At 37.9% G+C, this 18,912-nt stretch overlaps 1 protein-coding gene across 1 annotated transcript in view; it reads left to right on the forward strand.

Annotated features, from left to right (window-relative positions):
- CCDC148 (coiled-coil domain containing 148) overlaps positions 1–18,912 on the forward strand; it is a 273,527-nt gene that overhangs the window by 205,906 nt on the left and 48,709 nt on the right. Inside the window, exon 12 of the mRNA XM_043894908.1 lies at positions 7,775–7,893. Within this exon, the coding sequence (XP_043750843.1) occupies positions 7,775–7,893 (119 nt within the window). The remainder of the gene's footprint in view (positions 1–7,774; positions 7,894–18,912) is intronic.

Raw genomic sequence — 18,912 nt, forward strand, 5'->3', positions numbered from 1 at the left:
CACATCCTGGATTAACCCCCCCAGGGATCTCTATACCTGTTAGTTGAAGGTGAAGAGATAATGTTAGTTGAAAGGTTCTGAGGATGGAAGTGATCAAGGGTCCATCTTTAGCACAAAAAACCTTGAATTTGGCTTCCATAGACAATTTGACTTACAGAAGTATCATGTTCCCATGCTCTGCTGGGATTAAATGTACCTCTATACCCCACATGACTAAACAATTTGGTTCACTGGTGTCTATGGTCTGTCATTAGTATCTATCTGGATGCCTTATTAATAGGTTTGGATTTATATGAATTGATACAAGAAAAGTGCTATGTACAATGTCACCTTTCCATATTATTTTCCACTGGAGTAACTTAGCAAATATGTGTCTTGTAAAACTCTTATCTCCAAGATGTGATACTCAGTTCAGTTCAGTTCAGTCGCTCAGTCGTGTCTGACTCTTTGCAACCCCATGAATCGCAGCACGCCAGGCCTCCCTGTCCATCACTAACTCCCGGAGTTTACTCAAACTCATGTCCATCAAGTTGGTGATGCCATCCAGCCATCTCATCCTCTGTCGTCCCCTTCTACTCCTGCCCCCAATCCTTCCCAGCATCAGGGTCTTTTCCAATGAGTCAGCTCTTCGCATGAGGTGGCCAAAGTATTGGAGTTTCAGCTTCAGCATCAGTCCTTCCAATGAACACCCAGGACTGATCTCCTTTAGGATGGACTGGTTGGATCTTCTTGCAGTCCAAGGGACTCTCAAGTCTTCTCCAACACCACAGTTCAAAAACATAAATTCTTTGGCGCTCAGCTTTTTTCACAGTCCAACTCTCACATCCATACATGACCACTGGAAAAACCATAGCCTTGACTAGATGGACCTTTGTTGGCAAAGTAATGTCTCTGCTTTTTAATATGCTATCTAGGTTGGTTATAACTTTCCTTCCAAGGAGTAAGCGTCTTTTAATCATGGCTGCAATCATCATCTGCAGTGATTTTGGATCCCAAAAAAATAAAGTCTGACACTGTTTCCACTGTTTCCCCATCTATTTCCCATGAGGTGATGGGACCAGATGCCATGATCTTTGTTTTCTGAATGTTGAGCTTTAAGCCAACTTTTTCACTCTCCTCTTTCACTTTCATCAACAGGCTCTTTAGTTCCTCTTCACTTTCTGCCATAAGGGTGCTGTCATCTGCATATCTGAGGTTATTGATACTTCTCCCAGCAATCTTGTTTCCAGCTTGTGCTTCTTCCAGCCCAGCGTTTCTCATGATGTACTCTGCATATAAGTTAAATAAGCAGGGTGACAATATACAGCCTTGACGTACTCCTTTTCCTGTTTGGAACCAGTCCATTGTTCCATGTCCAGTTCTAACTGTTGCTTCCTGACCTGCATACAGATTTCTCAAGAGGCAGGTCAGGTGGTCTGGTATTCCCATCTCTTGCAGAATTTTCCACTACTACTGGTTACAAATAAATGCTACAGTGTAAAGCATGTTCCTTACCGTTCAGAAGTTCACACAAATATATGAAAATTTATGTGGCAAAATATAGATGATTGTCAAATTGGTTGCATAGAAATGAGTCAGACTTCTGTTGGTGGTGATTTTATGTGATGTAGGCACATCTACATGAAACAAGTGGGAAAATTTAAAGTACAAAAAGTACTTTTTTTTTATTAAGAGGTCCTGTCATGTTTTCATATATAGCAACAACACATTTGTGTGTGTGTGTGTGTGTGTGTGTGTGTGTGTGTGTGTGTGGCAGTGTATATTCTAGGCCAAAGTAGAAAAGATGAAAGGAATTAGCTAAGTAAATGAAAACTTAGAAAATGAAATTAAAATTGTTTTACCTTGGTGCTTTATGAAGAATGGAACTGGATATTTTTCACTTCATATTTCATATATTTTGTCTATCTGGTTAAAGATTATGACCTCCTCCTGAATAAGTCATTGAAACCTTTGTAATGACTTAGGAGCAAATCCAGAAGTTTATTTGTTCAAAGATTCAATATCACATAGATTGCTTGAAATCGGAGACTAAACTGTCTTCCTACTATAATGCTTTAGCCCTAACTTTCTAATGTCTGAAAAGTGCAAGTGTTAGTTGCTTGGTCATGTCCAACTCTTTGCCACCCCATTGACTGTAGCCTCCAGACTACTCTGTCCATGGGATTTTTCAGGCAGAAATAGTGGAGTGGGTTACCTTTCCTTTCTCCAGGGGATCTTCCCAACCCAGATCTCTTGCATTACAGACAGATTCTTTACCATCTGAGCCACAAGGGAAACCCTTCTATGTGTAAATAAGAAATTTTTATTCCATGCTGAATTATAACTCGGACTGAAGAAATGAAAAAATTATAGTTGAATGTTTATGTAATATTAGCACAAGATTTTTAAAATTAAACTCTGATACACTCTAATACCATAAACATCATGATTACTGGTCGAGTTTTTAATAGGAAACAAATTGTTTGGAAGATTACAAAAGTAAGGTGGGATATAAAAAGTACCTTAAACCCTCTGGAAAGATAGCACAACATTACTTTGGCTCATAAATCTATATAGAGAATAGTTTCTTGAGTTTGTTTATACTTATGGTGGCTTAACTTTATCAAAATGAACAAAATGTGGGACTGTGAAAGAGGATTATCCAATAGAATCAAAGGTGACAAGAGGAAATGAAGGATAATGAGGGCCTGTTTAGGTTTTCAGAAAAGAAAATTTTCAAGAAATTTCGTCTGCAAGTCTATAAGAAACAAGGTTTAAATTCAGCTTGTCTCCTGTGCACTAGCTTTCTGGTTCCCCTATCATTGGAAAGCTGTAAGGACCACTCAAAAAGTCTAAAAAGTAGTATGTTTACAATCTATGTCTCAACAAATGTCCTAAAGGGCTAGTTAAATACTCTTAACCTTAACTTTAGTTGAAGCTTGCAAAGCCCATATTTCATGACACACACTTTCTGCTCTTATTAACTGATGGAAAGTGAATGGAACTGTCCTTAGGGAAGTGTTTAGTTCAGACTTTACCGGCCCGCAAATAAAACTGCTGGCCTGGTTCCCATCCATAACTGTTATTCTCAGACCAGAGATCAGAAAATGCTTCCACTCACCTTAGCAATGATCACTTAAGCCCTATTGTGTATCAGACATGATACAATGTCCTAGGCATACAAAGGTCAATAATGCAGATCAATATGGGAAGTGCTATGCTAAGAATACATAAAATAGTGCCTAACTATGTCTGGAGAAGAGGGGAAGGAGGAAGGCTGGGAAAGCAATGCTATAGTTGAGTCTTAAATGATGGACAGGGAGATTTAGCAGGCAATAATGCAGGGCAGAGCATGCCAGGCATGTAGTAAATGCCCAGATAGATCAACAACAATGGCAGTGGCAGTCCCTCCTGGAAGCAAATGAAAGAGTACAAGGCAAAACAAAGAAGTGAGGGTAAAAAATCTTAATAAAGGACCAGTGGTGTGCCAAGGATTGAGCTAACATTTTTCCTAGAGGGTTCATAGGAAGATTCAAGAAGATAGCATTTGTTCTGGTCTTAATGGTAGAGTAAAACTGACATGTAGAGAAGGAAAATGAAGTTATATTAGTTGATAAAACTGCAAAAGGCAGTTTTATATAAACATGAAAGTGCATGACTGCCTTCTCTTTTCTATTTATGTTCTCACTCTACAGATGTTGTCTAGTCCCTTGGCATCATACCATTTTAAGAGAATGTCTCCTTAATTTAGATCTCCAGTGCTGAATTCTCCTGAGCCATCCATCTGTGTACCTCCAGATGTTTATGTGGAATTTCTACTTAAATGTCATACAGTCGTGTCAACTGTTTAATGTTTAATAGTGAGCCCCTAACTTTCTTTTCTGAACCTGTTATTCTTCTAATTTCCCATCTCAGTTATTGGTACCATCATCCAGCCAGTTGCTCTACCAAAACCCTCGGAATTATCCTTGATTCTTTTTAACTTCAACTACCGTACCTAATCCTTCAATGAGTACTCTGACTCTACTCAAAAGCACATTTTAGATTTGAATTCTTAAGTTCCTGAATCCCAGTGATTATTTTTGCTTTATTCTGTTTGGTCACTCATTTCTCCTTTGCTCCTTTACTGTCCATTCTTCACTCAATAGTTCAAGCTATCTTTTAAAAATTGAAGTCACATCATATCACTCTTTGCTTTAAACTCTTCTATGTCTTTTTTAAGAACTAAATCCTTGCCTAATCATCTAGCTAGCATCTAGTTTACCAAACTCACCTCCAGTCTAAATTCGAACCACCTGTTCCAGCTGCACTGGTTTCTTCCCAATTCTGAACAAGTGCAAAGTCATTCTCACTCAGTGCTATTGAACCCAAAACTCACACTTCCTTCAGTGGTCTCCTCCATCTCTTTTCATTGTTTCCTTACCCTCATCTTCCAAATTTTAATCCAAATGTCATTTAAATCTATGCTTTCTAATAGTTCTTCCCAGATTTTTCTAACTTATCGCCATATTTATTTCCTTCCTAGAATTTAACATAATAATCTTTTCATTCATTTACTTGTTATCTCTCTTTCCAGAAACTCTCAGAACCTTGAAGCCAAGGCTTTATTTCTTTTTAAGCAACATATCCCAAGTACATAGCACAGTATCTGGCTTAAAGTAGATGCTCAATGAGTATTTTTTGAATAAATGAATGCCAAAGTCACTAGTTTCTTAAGACTATAAGTAAGCGTTGGTAGAATCAAATTCAGAGACTCTAAAAAAAATAAGACACTACATAAAATGAATTTGGTTTGATCATTGGGAAGTCACTGGTAGAAGTAGTCAGTTGGAGTGGAGGTAGAGGTAGGAACATCATGGGTGAGGACTAAAATAGGAGATGCAAAATTGGAGGAGAGTATTCTTGACTGAAAGGGGACAGTGAAGGGTGTGGTGCTACAGTCTTGGGGTGTGTAAAGAAAGTACTTTACAATTTTGGTTAATGAATAAGATTTGTTTAGATTTTCATGTGAGAAAGAAGAAGCAAAGACCAAGAGTTTGAAATGACAAGGGAAGAAAGCGTAGGTGATAGAGGAAGATTATAGAGATGGAATTGGAGAATAGGATATAGAGCCCAGGTGGACAGAAGGAAGGACATCACTTCCTCTGAGGAGCAGGACATCAAGGAAATGATATTTTAGGATCTCCATTTCTTCTGATAAAAGCAAAGAAATAGAGGCAGGTGTGGAACTTGACATAGTGAACACCCTTTCAAATGATACCATGAGCAGCTGAGAAGCACTGGCCAGGAGTTCATAAAAGGAATGATGATTGTCAATAAAGATTCAACTGAAACCATCAATTTGGTACTAGTTTATAAAGCCGTGTAATTCTTTCATCAATCACATGTTTATTAGGTATATTCTATCTCCTAGACACTTTAGTTGTTGCTGGAAGTGCAGAGGATAATAAATCACAGTTTCTGCAGTCTACCGGGACAGAGGAACAAGTATATTAATTAGCAAAGCCTTGTGGCGAGGCTTATACCAGAGGAATAAAATTATACAAGCAGAACACAGAGGATGATGGGGAAGGGGTCATAGGTCTGGTTGTAAGATAAATAACTATAATTGAAGCTCTTGGAATTGGAGCCATTCTCCATGATAGTAGAATCCTGGAGGGGGAGGAGGCTCACTAGAATGGAGGAAGTCATGTGTCTGTGAGTTAGCAGGTCAGAGGGGCTTCAGACGTAAGTCGACTAGGAAGGTAGAAGGAGTTCTTCTAGACAAGACCCGTGTGGCTGTGGCTTACATATCTGAATTCTCAATATTTGAGAGTGACCTGGAAGTCCACACATACCGGTAATAAGGCTAGGGAGAGGGTAATACAGCCAGATGGTGTAAACATCAAAGGAAGAAAGCATTGTATCTGAGAGGGACAGCATCGTGGTCTCAAAGTAGCCATTACCAAGACGGAAAATGCTCAAACCATTCCCCAGCCTCCTGGCAAACAAGGCATCTTAAGAAAAGCATCCTTCACTCAGGAGAATTTCAGTCAAGACAGGAGGGAGGGAGGGAGGGAGGGAGAGACAGAGTGATTTGCTAGCTATAGCAAAGGCTGAGGATACCAGAGTCAAGGATGGAAATAGTTGGTTCTGAGACGCCAAAAAGCCTCAAGTGTGACACATTTCCAGAGCCTGCACAAGCCACTGAACCAGATGGTGTCAGTGATCTGAAGATACCAGCAACCCGGGATTGGTCCACTTCTTGTCAAGGGATTGTCGGCAGAAGGACCACTGACTTCCCCTCGAGGTCAATGCTGCGAGTAGACAATATTGTCAATGGTCAGAACCCAGAGAAAAATGCCCTGTAATCCAGTATCTGTTCTTTTGAAGTATCTTTTTTCTCTCTGATTACAAAAGAAATATATATTCACTGCACAAAATAAGTAACACAGAAAAGTATGAAGAATAAAATAAAGATCAGTTATAAACCCAAAGGGAGGTAATATAATGGTTGCTAATATTTCCATATCTGGCACTAATAGAATGCTGAGGCATTTATCAATTAGGTCTCTGAAATATGTCAGTGTTCCTTTTCCTCCCTTTCCTACCCTCTCTTTCACCTTCCATCTTTGGTGCCCCTACCTTTCTAGCTTCATCTCTGTTCTCCCCAAATTCAGATTTCAACCATGTCTGGTGTAGAATCACTTTACCTTGGAGCCACCCAGTTACTCATTAAGCATTGAATGGATGTTGCTGTTCTGGCTGCTGGCGTTGCAGGCCTGCTGCAGAGTTGCTATGGCTGTGGCCGTGGTACTTGGGATGCCTCTTCTTGTTCTCCCAGGGGTCAGAGACCACGTTGCTGGGCAAGTCTGAAAACCACTTAACTTTTCATATTCATTTCTCAAAAAAAGAAAAATGCCACCTTGGGGATGAGGCTTACCGAACCTTTACGAAAGCCCCTCTGCTGGTAGTAACTCACTACCATTCACCATTAAGGTACTGTTTTTTACGAGCAAGATTCAGTCTCTTGACCCAGACACAGCATGGCAGGCCAGTCATTGAATGGTCCTCTGTCAATTAAATATAAACTTCAGTCGCTTCATCACTAGGGGAATAATGGTTTCAGCCCCCTGAAAATAGCTAATGTGTGCTTCAGGTTTTCTCTTGCTGCCTCCATTCCCAGAAAAGGGAGGTAAAACATGCCTAGTCAGACAGTACTTTCACTTTTTTGAGCTTGATAAATTTGTCCTTCATTTTACCACATAAGTCAGAATTACTATTTATCACAACCCTGATAATTTTTTTCTTTTCCTCCTTCCTCCCACCTATCTCCTGCCACATCCCCAGAAGCATAAAGCTTTCAATATCCTGCTGTCCATTAGCATAAATAAACTCATGCTTTTAAAGTAAAAATAGATTTAATGCTATATTTGTTAAAGACTACATTACCATAAGAGGATAAAAATATTCTTGAGTAACAGGTAGATCATATACTTTAGAAACAATAATATGCTTTTATTGTGGTTCCCTGAAAGTCGATTATTTTAGCCATAGATTAAAACTTTAGGTCTTGAGCACATGTTACATTTCTATTTTAGAAACTGTTAAACCATGCAGTTTCTCAGGACTTGTACTTTCATGTTTTAACTTATTTTTTCTGTTGTCAATGTTTTGCAGGCAGACCAAAAAACATGAAGGGCCATTTAAATTCAGTATTTGCTATATGAGCCAATGGATAATGTTGTTATAACTTTGTTCCTTGTTTTTATATTTCGGTTGTTAATTTAAATTTTATGTGATATTTATACATTAGATAAGAAAATACTGGGCTGATAAAGAACAGAAATGGCAGGAAATGGAAATGAGAGATCTTCGCCGTCTGGAAGAACTGAAGAAATTAATGGCTGAACAGTCAGTAAAAGACAGAGAAAGGTAAAAAAAAAAAAGTAAATTGTGTGGTAATAGAAGTCTTCTGTAATGTGTTATGTGAATGGAGTCTTCCATATTGTGTTAGGATAAATAATATCAGAGGGAGCATTTTTCTGTACTTAATATGTCCTTACAATATTTATATTCACCAATTGAAAAATGATACTTATATTTTAAACTTTCATATTCATACACAAATCTCTAGTTTTCCATTTTGTTCCTTAGAAAGCTTCCTAGTTAAAATCATCACAGAGAATTTCATAGTATTTGATTGCCCACTGTGTGTGTGAAATAATACTGGCTGCTGCAGTGACTTAATATTTTGACCTAGAAGGAAGAAACCATTATTCAGAGGAAAAGGGAGACCCATTTACTATGACTGAGGCTGAGAAAGACAATACACAATCATACTGTGCTGTGTGGTATTCCTTTTATTATACTTAAGAGGTATTTGATATAGGAAAAACCTTGAATTCCCTAGAATAATGTAACTTTAGAGCTGGAAAGGACATCTGAGATCCAGTTTCCTCATTTTAGGAGGATTTACTGCACTGAAAAATTAAAATTACTTTTCCCTAGTTTAATGTATCAATTAAGGTCAGCAAAGGGGCAGAGATACATAGTATTTTGAATCGGGGAAGTTTAAGATAAAAAATTATTAATTCTGACAAAAAAAAGTCTCAGTTACATAAAAGGATATAGAGAAGTTTAAAGAATGTTGCAGGGCTGGAGGAGGGTTCTCAAGGAAGAAACAAATTTGGAAGTGTGGCCCCTCCTCTCAGCAGCTGGGATTCAGACCTCACTGTAGAAGGTGTGGTTGTGGGCTCATCCAGAAGCTGTTCCCAGTCACTGGGCAAGCAGGAACACCCTACCTGGGTGCAGGATGCCAAAACTGGAAGTCAAGCATTGTGATTCCAATACTTGATGGGAATCTGACTGTGAGAGTGCTTCTGAAATTTGATGGGAACCTGCCCACAGGGTGCAACTGAGCTCCACAGCACCCCTGAGTGTACCCACAAGTGCTGCTGGCAGCCGTGAAGCAGGAGCAAGAAGGAGGAGTAAACCCAGAACCTAGGAAGGAAAGCCCTTCCTTCTTCAGCATCCCTCCAGCACCCTTTTCCATCATGGCTGAGCACTGTGCCAGCTGCAAAGCAGAAATGTTACAAGGTCCATCTCTATTTTCATAGAGCAGACAATGAAGGGTAGATTTGGAGCTGAGAGACAATAAATTGGTAACTGGCATAGTTATATAGTTTAGCTAGCTCCTGAGTGGATTTCACAAAAGATAAATTAAAAAATAGGTCTTTCATTTTGTAACATAAATCATAATAAAGTTTTCTTTACAGTTAGTCAATGTAAAAAAAATTGCCTGGAACTCTTCATACTTTCTGCTCAATTTCACTGTAAACTTAAAACTGCTCTAAAAATGAAGTCTACTACAGTACTAAAAATTACATTTTAGACTTATTGTAACTTAAGATGACATAACCATTTTACACAACAAAGTTCACTTATATCTAGGAAGCTTCCTTTGTGACCCATGGAAATAATGTCAAATTCCAGTCATCAAGTTGCAGAGTGAATCTGGGGTTCCACACAGATGCTAGGCAATTCCCCCCAATTTTCTGAATAAAATTCACTTGATTTTCCAGGTATCTCAGAATTTATAATTGAGTTTAATCTATTATGAAGAAAATCAAGAATATAGCAAAGCTAGGGCTCAAGGCTAAGTGATGAAACAACCAGTGAGAAATCAGTTAAGCACAAACCAAGAAAGAGGATACCAGAAGGCAGTCCACACCATGGGTCAGAGGCAGAAACAAGCAGTTCAATATTAAAGGCAAGGCAAATGTGGGGATCAAAAGGCTGGTTGGATAGTCTGAAACTAAGCTAGAGGAACAAAAGAGAGCCCCAGGAATTAAAGGGTGTGGGGAAAAAGGAACAGCTGTAAAGTCCCCACATCTAGGACTCATGATTCTAGTAGAATCTGCCCTCATAGCCTAGGAGTTTCTTTGATTACAGAGCCATTTCAGCCTTGTGTTTCTTGTCCCAATAATTATCAAGATAAGCTGATTCAGAACTTTAGTTGAAAAGAAGAGAAGGAAAATTAAATGGGCCTGTCTTACATAACAGAAAAGAAAACTAGGTGTCATATTATAACATAGTGAAAATAGTATCAAAGACTAGGAACCAGGAGACCGGGGTTTTAGTATCTTATTTGAATGGTGTACGACCTAGGGAAAGTTATTAATTTAACCTCTATTAGGCTCTGTTTTGTTCTCTGTAAAAAAACTGAATTGGATAACTTTGGAGGACTAAGGGAGCTATCAACTTTTAAGAGTTTATGATCTGTGTATTTTACTTATCTGAAATGTAGATTCAGATAATAATGAATCCAGTCCTTCTATGCCAATGGAAAGTCAGTGAGGAGGGCCATTAAAATATCCAGATAATGTATCAGAACATAATTCTCAGAAAATTGTGGATGATATTGTAGAGAAAAGCACAGTCCTCATTTTGTGATTTAGACAGAGAGAATCTAACATGTAAAAACAGCTGATAACTTTTGCTTCTGACAAGAACTAGAAATTGTGTTCTTTTGTAACCATCCTGATGCTGAGAATGTGGTTGATTGGTTAAAATGTTTTTCTCCACTACTGAAATACGATTCACAAATCTCACATTTGATATTTTAACTGTAGGCACATTTTTCTCATGTCAGAATAAGAAGGCTTGAAGCAGTTTCCAGAACTGTTAAAAACACACATACACATAGCCTTGAGAGTTTGAAAACTTCTGTTATTTAATTTTTCTATTTTCTAACTCTAATATTAAATTTCTTGAAAACAGTACTCATAAATTAACACATATATTAGGTTAAACCATAAGAAAATTACATTTTTATAGGTCAAACAATGGTTAAGTATTGGCAGTTTTATGCAGTTCAACATAATAAAGAGATAGAGCAATTTATTTACTAATTACATTTCCTGTCTCAATCTGTTATGAGCTGTCTTGTGCCCTCATCACTTTATTGACATTGTTCTTGCCATAGTTTCCACTAACCTCCTACTGCCCTATTTTTATTTCTCAACAATGTCAAAGAAGTGGAGAGGAAAGGCTCTAGAATCAGGTTATCAACATAAGAATCCTGTCTCTATCCTTTATAGCTATGTGACATGTGGGTAAATTATTTCACATTTCTGTGCTTCAGTTTCTTCACCTATATAATGAAGAAATAAATAGTATCTTCTTCATGGGATTGTTGCAAGGAATAAGTGAGATATTAAATGGAATGCACACATAGTGAACATTCATTAGATATAAAGATTACTGTCAATTGAGGTTTCAAAACATGAGACACTAACATAATTTGTTCTCAAAATATTTAAGCATTTTATGCTGGAGAGGGTGTGGAGAAAAGGGAACCCTCTTGCACTGTTGGTAGGAATGCAAACTAGTACAGCTGCTATGGAGAACAGTGTGGAGATTTCTTAAAAAACTGGAAATAGAACTGCCATATGACCCAGCAATCCCACTCCTGGGCATACACACCGAGGAAACTAGATCTGAAAGAGACACGTGCACCCCAATGTTCATCACAGCACTGTTTATAATAGCCAGGACATGGAAGCAACCTAGATGCCCATCAGCAGACGAATGGATAAGGAAGCTGTGGTTATATACACCATGGAATATTACTCAGCCATTAAAAAGAATTCATTTGAATCAGTTCTAATGAGATGGATGAAACTGGAGCCCATTATACAGAGTGAAGTAAGCCAGAAAGATAAAGACCAATACAGTATACTAACGCATATATATGGAATTTAGAAAGATGGTAATGATAACCCTATATGCAAAACAGAAAAAGAGACACAGATGTACAGAATAGAATTTTGGACTCTGTGGGAGAAGGCGAGGGTGGGATGTTTCGAGAGAACAGCATCAAAACATGTATATTATCTATGGTGAAACAGATCACCAGCCCAGGTGGGATGCATGAGACAAGTGCTCGGGCCTGGTGCACTGGGAAGACCCAGAGGAATCGGGTGGAGAGGGAGGTGGGAGGGGGGATCGGGATGGGGAATACATGTAAATCCATGGCTGATTCATGTCAATGTATGGCAAAAACCACTACAATATTGTAAAGTAATTAGCCTCCAACTAATAAAAATAAATGAAAAAAAAAATTTAAGCATTTTAAATGCTTTAAATAAAAGGTGTAATAATAGGGACACTTTTTAAAACTGAAATATAGTTGATTCACAATGTTGTGGCAATCTCTGCTGTACAGCAAAGTGACTGAGTTTTAAATTTTTATGCATCCTTTTTTTAAAAGATTCTTTTCCATTATGTTTATCCCAGGAGATTGTATATAGGTCCCTGTGCTATATACTAAGACCTTGCTGTTTATCCATTGTAAATGTAATAGCTTGCATCTACCAACCCCAAATTCCTAGTCCATCACTCTGTACCCTCCTGCCCCAACTTGTAAACCACAAGTCTGATCTCTATGTCTGTGAGCCTGATTCTGCTTCATTTCATTTGTGTCATATTTTAGATTCCACATATAAGTGATATCATATGGTGTCTATCTTTCTCCTGGCTTACCTCACTTAGTATAATAATCTCTACTGTCATCCATGTTGCTGCTGTCATCCATGTTGCTGCAAATGGCATTATTTCACTCTTTTTATGGCTGAGTAATACTCCAGTGTATATATGTACCACATCTTCTTTATCCATTCATCTGTCAATGAACATTTAGGTTGTTTCCGTATTTTGGCTATTGTGAATAGTGCCACTATAAATACAGGAGTGTGTGCGTCTTTTTGAATTATAGTTTTGTCTGGGCATATTCCCAGAAGCAGGATTGTTAGATCATATGGTAATCCTATTTCTAGTTTTCTGAGTACTCTCTGGGTGGCTCAGTGGTAAAGAATCTTCTTACCAATACAGAAGATATAGGTTGGAGCTCTGGGTTGGGAAGACCCCTGGAGAAGGAAATGGCAATGTAGTTCCGTATTCTTGCCTGGAAAATCTCATGGACAGAGAAACCTGGTGGGCTACAGTCCATGGGGTCACAGAGAATCAGACACAACTTAGTGACTAAGCATGCTTGTGTGGGGAAACCTCCATACTGTTTTCCAAGCTGTACCAACTTACATTCCCACCAATGGCATAGCAGGATTTCCTTTTCTCCACATCCTCTCCAGCATTTGCTATTTGTAGACTTTTTAATTGATGGCCATTCTGACCATTTGAGGAGGTGCTGTACCCCATTGTACTTGCATTTCTCTAATAATTAGTGATATTGAGCATCTTCTCATGTACCTACTGACTATCTGTCTGTCTTCTTTGGAGAAATGTCTATTGAGGTCTTCTGCCTATTTTCCAGCTGGGGGGGTTGTTTGTTCATTGTTCAGTTGTATGAACTGTTTGTATATTTTAGGAGACCCTCATGCAATCTCTTCAGTGGAAGTCTTTTCTGATATCAGCTGTTTAATACATACATACAAATTATATATGCCTAAGTAAAATATGACTTTAAGAGCAACAAAGACCCAATACGTTTTACATTATGGTAACATTGTATTTGTTCCAGCTGCCATAACAAAATACCATAGACTGATGGTTTAAACAACAGAGATTTATTTTCTCACAGTTCTGGAGGCTACAAGCCCCAAGATCAAGGTACCAGCACTGTTGACTTCTGGTAAGAACCCTCTTCCCAGCTTATAGACACTTGCTTTATACTCAGAGGGTGGGAAGAGGAAGATAGCAAATTCTCTAATGTTTCTTCTTTAAGGACACTAATTCCATCATGAGGGCCCTACCTTCATGACCTCATTGAAACCTAATTATTTCCCAAAGGACTCATCTTCAAATACCATTACGTCAGTGTTTAGATTTCATATGAATTTTGCAGGAACAAGGTCAGTTTATAGCAACCATTTGTGTATAAAAAAAAACACATTTATGTATGGACAAATTACCTATTTATTATCAACCACTATTTATTGGTTGCTGCTAGCATATAAGGCTTTTGTGACAATTAGAAAAAGTACCCCTTTCTGGTGGCAAAATACATAGATTCCCTACAGGAAGCAGACAAATTAGGAAAAGATAAGACTCCCCTCCTGAACCATGACACAGAGCTTGACAAGCAGAGGCAAAACTGGACATCAGATCCCATTTTTATTCCTGGCTAAGCATCACTTTTGCAAAGCACAATCTTCAAAATGGATATCCCTGCAAATAGACCAACCTAATTCTTTTAAAATATTATGTGTTATCCATGTTTCTTCTAAAGTTTAGCCATCTGATATTTCTTTTCATGAAAGATATCAGCTAAGTTTCTGATTTTTATGAAAGCTGCTCAGTCGTGTCCAGCTGTTTTTGACCGCATGGACTATACAGTCCATGGAATTCTCAGGCTAGAATACTAGAGTGGGTAGATAGATATTCCCTTCTCCAGGGGATCTTCACAACCCAGGGACCAAACCCAGGTCTTCCTCATTGCAGGCTGATTCTTTACCAGCTGAGCCACCAGGGAAGCCTTTCATATTGTTCTAAACTGATAGACCACCATTTCTACACCAGTTATTTAATGATTCATCCTTTCCCCCTGATTTTAAATGCCACTCTTTTATTATATATTACATTTCTAATTATGCCTTTATATCCATATGAACACTTGACTAGATTAAATAAAAACTGATCTATATTTTTATTTCCACATCAGTAACATGCTGTTTTAATTATTATTTTTCTGTTTTAATTATTCTGTGTTCATTCATTGTTCTTTTAAAAAATATGTTAGTTACTATATCAAGTTTCAATTTAAAAATCTGTTAATTTTTTGCATTGAAACTTTGTTATGGAGTGCTGATTTGTGTGCCAAATTTAATCTCCATTCTAGGACCATCGTTCCAGAGTAGCTCTCCAGTTCAAGTCTCTTCTTATGTTCTCTGGAAGATTTCATAGTTTTTGTTTTGCTTTTTTTTTTTCTGGTGAAGACCTGGAAATTATTTTGGAATAAGTAGAACCGAGTGACCAAGAAGCCAATTATAAATTTTCTTTAGTCACTATGTGAAAAGTGTCTGAACTAGGAAGTGCCAGTGGGGATGCAGAGGTGATAGATGCTTATGAAGTATCTAGATTAGGTAAAATTAATTTCACTGAGGAAGGTGTTTGAAGGAAAACAGAGGAAGCAGCATAATACTGAATATTATTGAGCTTTTTCTATCCTCTTGGGTTGAAAGCTTTTATTTTGTTTTCAATCTTTTACTTTCTAATAAATTCATTTGCATATATTATCTATGTATCTTTGACCACTTTCTACATGGTGTGAAATATGTTTTTATTATTTAATTTTTGAATAGTTTAGGTTTCATTTTTGTTGTCCTAACAATATATTGGTAGGGTGCTTGACAAAGGCAAGGTTGCTAACAGTTTTCAATTTCAACTTTTCTATTTTCTGTCTTTCATAAAGATGAGTAAAAATTCAGCATGATTTATGGGAAGCTACTAACACTGCTACTTTTAACATATAAAAAACTTCATTGAAGAATAATTTATGTTATCATAAATTCCTCTTTTGTGTACAATTAAATGATTTACACTTATATAGGGGCTTCCCTCATAGCTCAGTTGGTAAAAAATCTGCCTGCAATGCAGGAGATCTAGGTTGAATATCTGGGTCAGGAAGATCCCCAGGAGAAGGAAATGGCAATCCACTCCAGTATTCTTGCCTGAAGAATCCCGTAGACAGAGGAGACTGGCAGGCTACAGTTCATGTGGTCACAAGAGTCAGACAGGACTTAACGACTAAACAACCACCAGGGGCTTCCCAGGTGGTGCTAGTGGTAATGAACCTCTCTGACAATGCAGGAGATACAAGAGACGTCAGTTTGATCCCTGGATAGGTCAGATCCCTTGGAGGAGGGCATGGCAATCCACTCTAGTATTCTTGCATGGAGAATCCCATGGACAGAGGAGCCTGGCAGGCTACAGTTCATGGGGTCTCAAGAGTCAGACACGACTTAGCGACTAAACCACCACCAGGGGCTTCCCAGGTGGTGCTAGTTGTAATGAACCCCTCAGACAATGCAGGAGATACAAGAGATGTCAGTTTGACCCCGGGGTAGGTAAGATCCCTTGGAGGAGAGCATGGCAACCCACGCTAGTATTCTTGTGTGGAGAATCCCATTGACAGAGGAGTCTGGCAGGTTTCAGTCCATGGAGTCTCAAGGAGTTGGACACAACTGAAGTGACTTAGCACACATGCACACACACCTATATAGAATAAATTTATGTAATTGTACAACCATCCCTATTGTCTAGTCTTAAATCATTTTCCTCACCCCTGAAAGATTTTCATACCCATTTGCATTAATTCCCAATCCTACCTAGCCCCAAATGACCATTAATCTATTTCTGACTCAAAGATTTGCCTTCTCTGGACATTCTATATAAATATAACACACTGAATTATTTTATTTAGCATAATGTTTTTGAGGCTCATCCATATAGTTGTGTATATTATTAGCTTTTTTCCTTTTAATTATTGAATAATATTCCACTTCAGCATTACTTTTTAAATCTGTTTTTCAAGGCAATATCGTTTCCTTTCTTGTTCGTAAAATATTAATATTAATATATGCAAAAGAGTATAAAAGGAAGTTTGAAAATTTATGTAAAGTGTGATATCAATTTAATATAACAGTTTAATTTATACCAGGGTGAAATATTCACTCACATTACCCCAAATGTTTGAAGAGTATTAACTGATCTCAATTTCCTTGGGAGCCCCCTTCTTGTAGGGTAGTAAGACAAATGGGAACTTTTAAATTAAAAGCATGTTAGGTTCTTTCATTTCTTTTTTTAAAATTTATTTAATTTTTAATTGAAAGACAGTTGCTTTACAGAATTTTGTTGTTTTCTGTCAAACATCAACATGAATCATCCATATGTACATATGTCCCCTCACTCTTGAACCTTCCTCCCATCTCCCTCCCAATCCCACCCCTCTAGGTTGATATAGATCCCCTGTTTGAGTTCCCTGAGATATACGTAGATTCCCATTGGCTATCTATTTTACATATGGTAATGTAAGTTTCCATCTTACTTTCTCCATACCTCTCACCTTTTCCTCCCCTCTCCCCGTATCCATAAGTCTTTCATTTCTAAATGGTCTTATTTCAGATTATCTCTGTCTCTTTGGGTGGTAAAGGTAGAAACTCCAACCTATGCTGGAGGTCAGACAGCCTCCTCCAATATAAGGGTGATATGGCTGGTCAGCATGCAGATTCTGATACCCCTTAGGGTCCTCATTACCTTCCATAATTTCACCTCATCCCTCTATGTCCCCAGGATACGACGCAGTGCTATTCAATAAAAATGTTACATGAATCACATTAGTAGTTTAAAATTTTCTAGTATCTACATTTAAAAATAGCAGGTAGAATTGACTTTAATAGTACATTTTATTTAACCTGATCTATCCATTCCATGGGCTTCCTTGGTGGCGCAATGGTAAAGAATCCACCTGCCAATGCAGGAGACATGGGTTTGATCCCTGGGTTGGGAGGATCCCCTGGAGAAGGAAATGGCAATCCACTTCAGTATTCTTGCCTGGGAAATTCCATGGACAGAGAAGTCTGGAGGGCTACAGTCCATGGGGGGTTGTTAGACAGCAACTAACAACAACATCCGGTCAATATGCCGTCAATATAAAAATTATTAATGACATATTTTATATTCTTTTTTTATATGAAATGCTTGAAATCTGCTATACATTTTACACTTTCATCACATTTCAGTTTGAACTAGTCACATTTCAAGTGCAGAGTAACCTCATGTGGTCAGAGGAGCCATACTGGCCAGTGGAGGTATACAAAAAAGCTTATTAGCCTCCTGGCAATGGAGGATTGAGTGGCTGGTCAACCTGCAGATTCTGACTCTGTTATATTAATAGAACTGATATCATTTTTATATAAATTTTGAATTCTGCTTTTATCTTCTTCTATCTTATCTTCTTTATTTTAGAACTTCTCATCTTCATATTCTTCTATAGAATTCATCTTCTATCTTTCAAAGTTTTCACTGCCCTTGCCAGTTTGTCCTTGGTATCTCTTGTCCCTTGGAATAGGCCTTAGTCTCTAGGCAATCTGCTGGTAACAGAATTGGACCCACTGAGCCTTAGGATGCAAGCCAATATTTAACGCTGCCACTGATCACACATCCTGACATTTTCTCTGGTCCTGAGGTCTCCTCCTCCAGGTCTTTTCAGCCCTGGTTTTCCCAGCATGTGACTTATACTTCCAGTAAGACCTTGAGCAAACTGTGGGAAGCAAATGTTCCCTAATGTAATCTCTAAACACCTCCCTTCCTATGTCATGCCGGACATGCTAAATACAGGCCTTCCCTGGGAGGTATTTTATACTGGGAAAGTGGGGAACTAGTCCCATGTTCTTGGGTTCTCCCATAACTATCTTAGTGTTTCTAATAAGCCCCCATCAGTTACAGGGGTAGATTCACTGAGGGGTAGAAAGCTATGGAACTAGTATTTGAGAACTTCACCTACTTCTCCCTTCCACACTAATGAAATGGTCAGAGGGAAACATGATATCCAGGAGAAATAAAATAGATGAGGTTAATATTTTCAAAATGTTGTCTCTGTAGTATCAGTATGAAGAAAAAGCCTAGAAAAAAACATAACCCTATGATAACAGTTTTTGTCTCCAGGTAATGAAATGGACAGTTCTGATTTTTTTCTTTATATTTCTGCACTTTCCAAAAGTTCCACAATGAGCCTATATTTCTGACAGTAAGAAAAAACCCCCAGTAGTTTTAAAAATAATAAATAAAACATACTTTTTTATTTTCATCAACTGTTTGTGGGTTTCAAATTGGAAGGAAAAGTAAGAAGTAATGGAAATGTATAGAAGTGAATATATGAATTCAAATACAAAAGTATGAAACAGAAGATACACTTTTCAGGCAAGAGAAATAAGT

This window comes from Cervus elaphus, chromosome 33, assembly GCF_910594005.1.
Source record: "Cervus elaphus chromosome 33, mCerEla1.1, whole genome shotgun sequence".
In the NCBI taxonomy this organism is placed as follows: domain Eukaryota; kingdom Metazoa; phylum Chordata; class Mammalia; order Artiodactyla; family Cervidae; genus Cervus; species Cervus elaphus.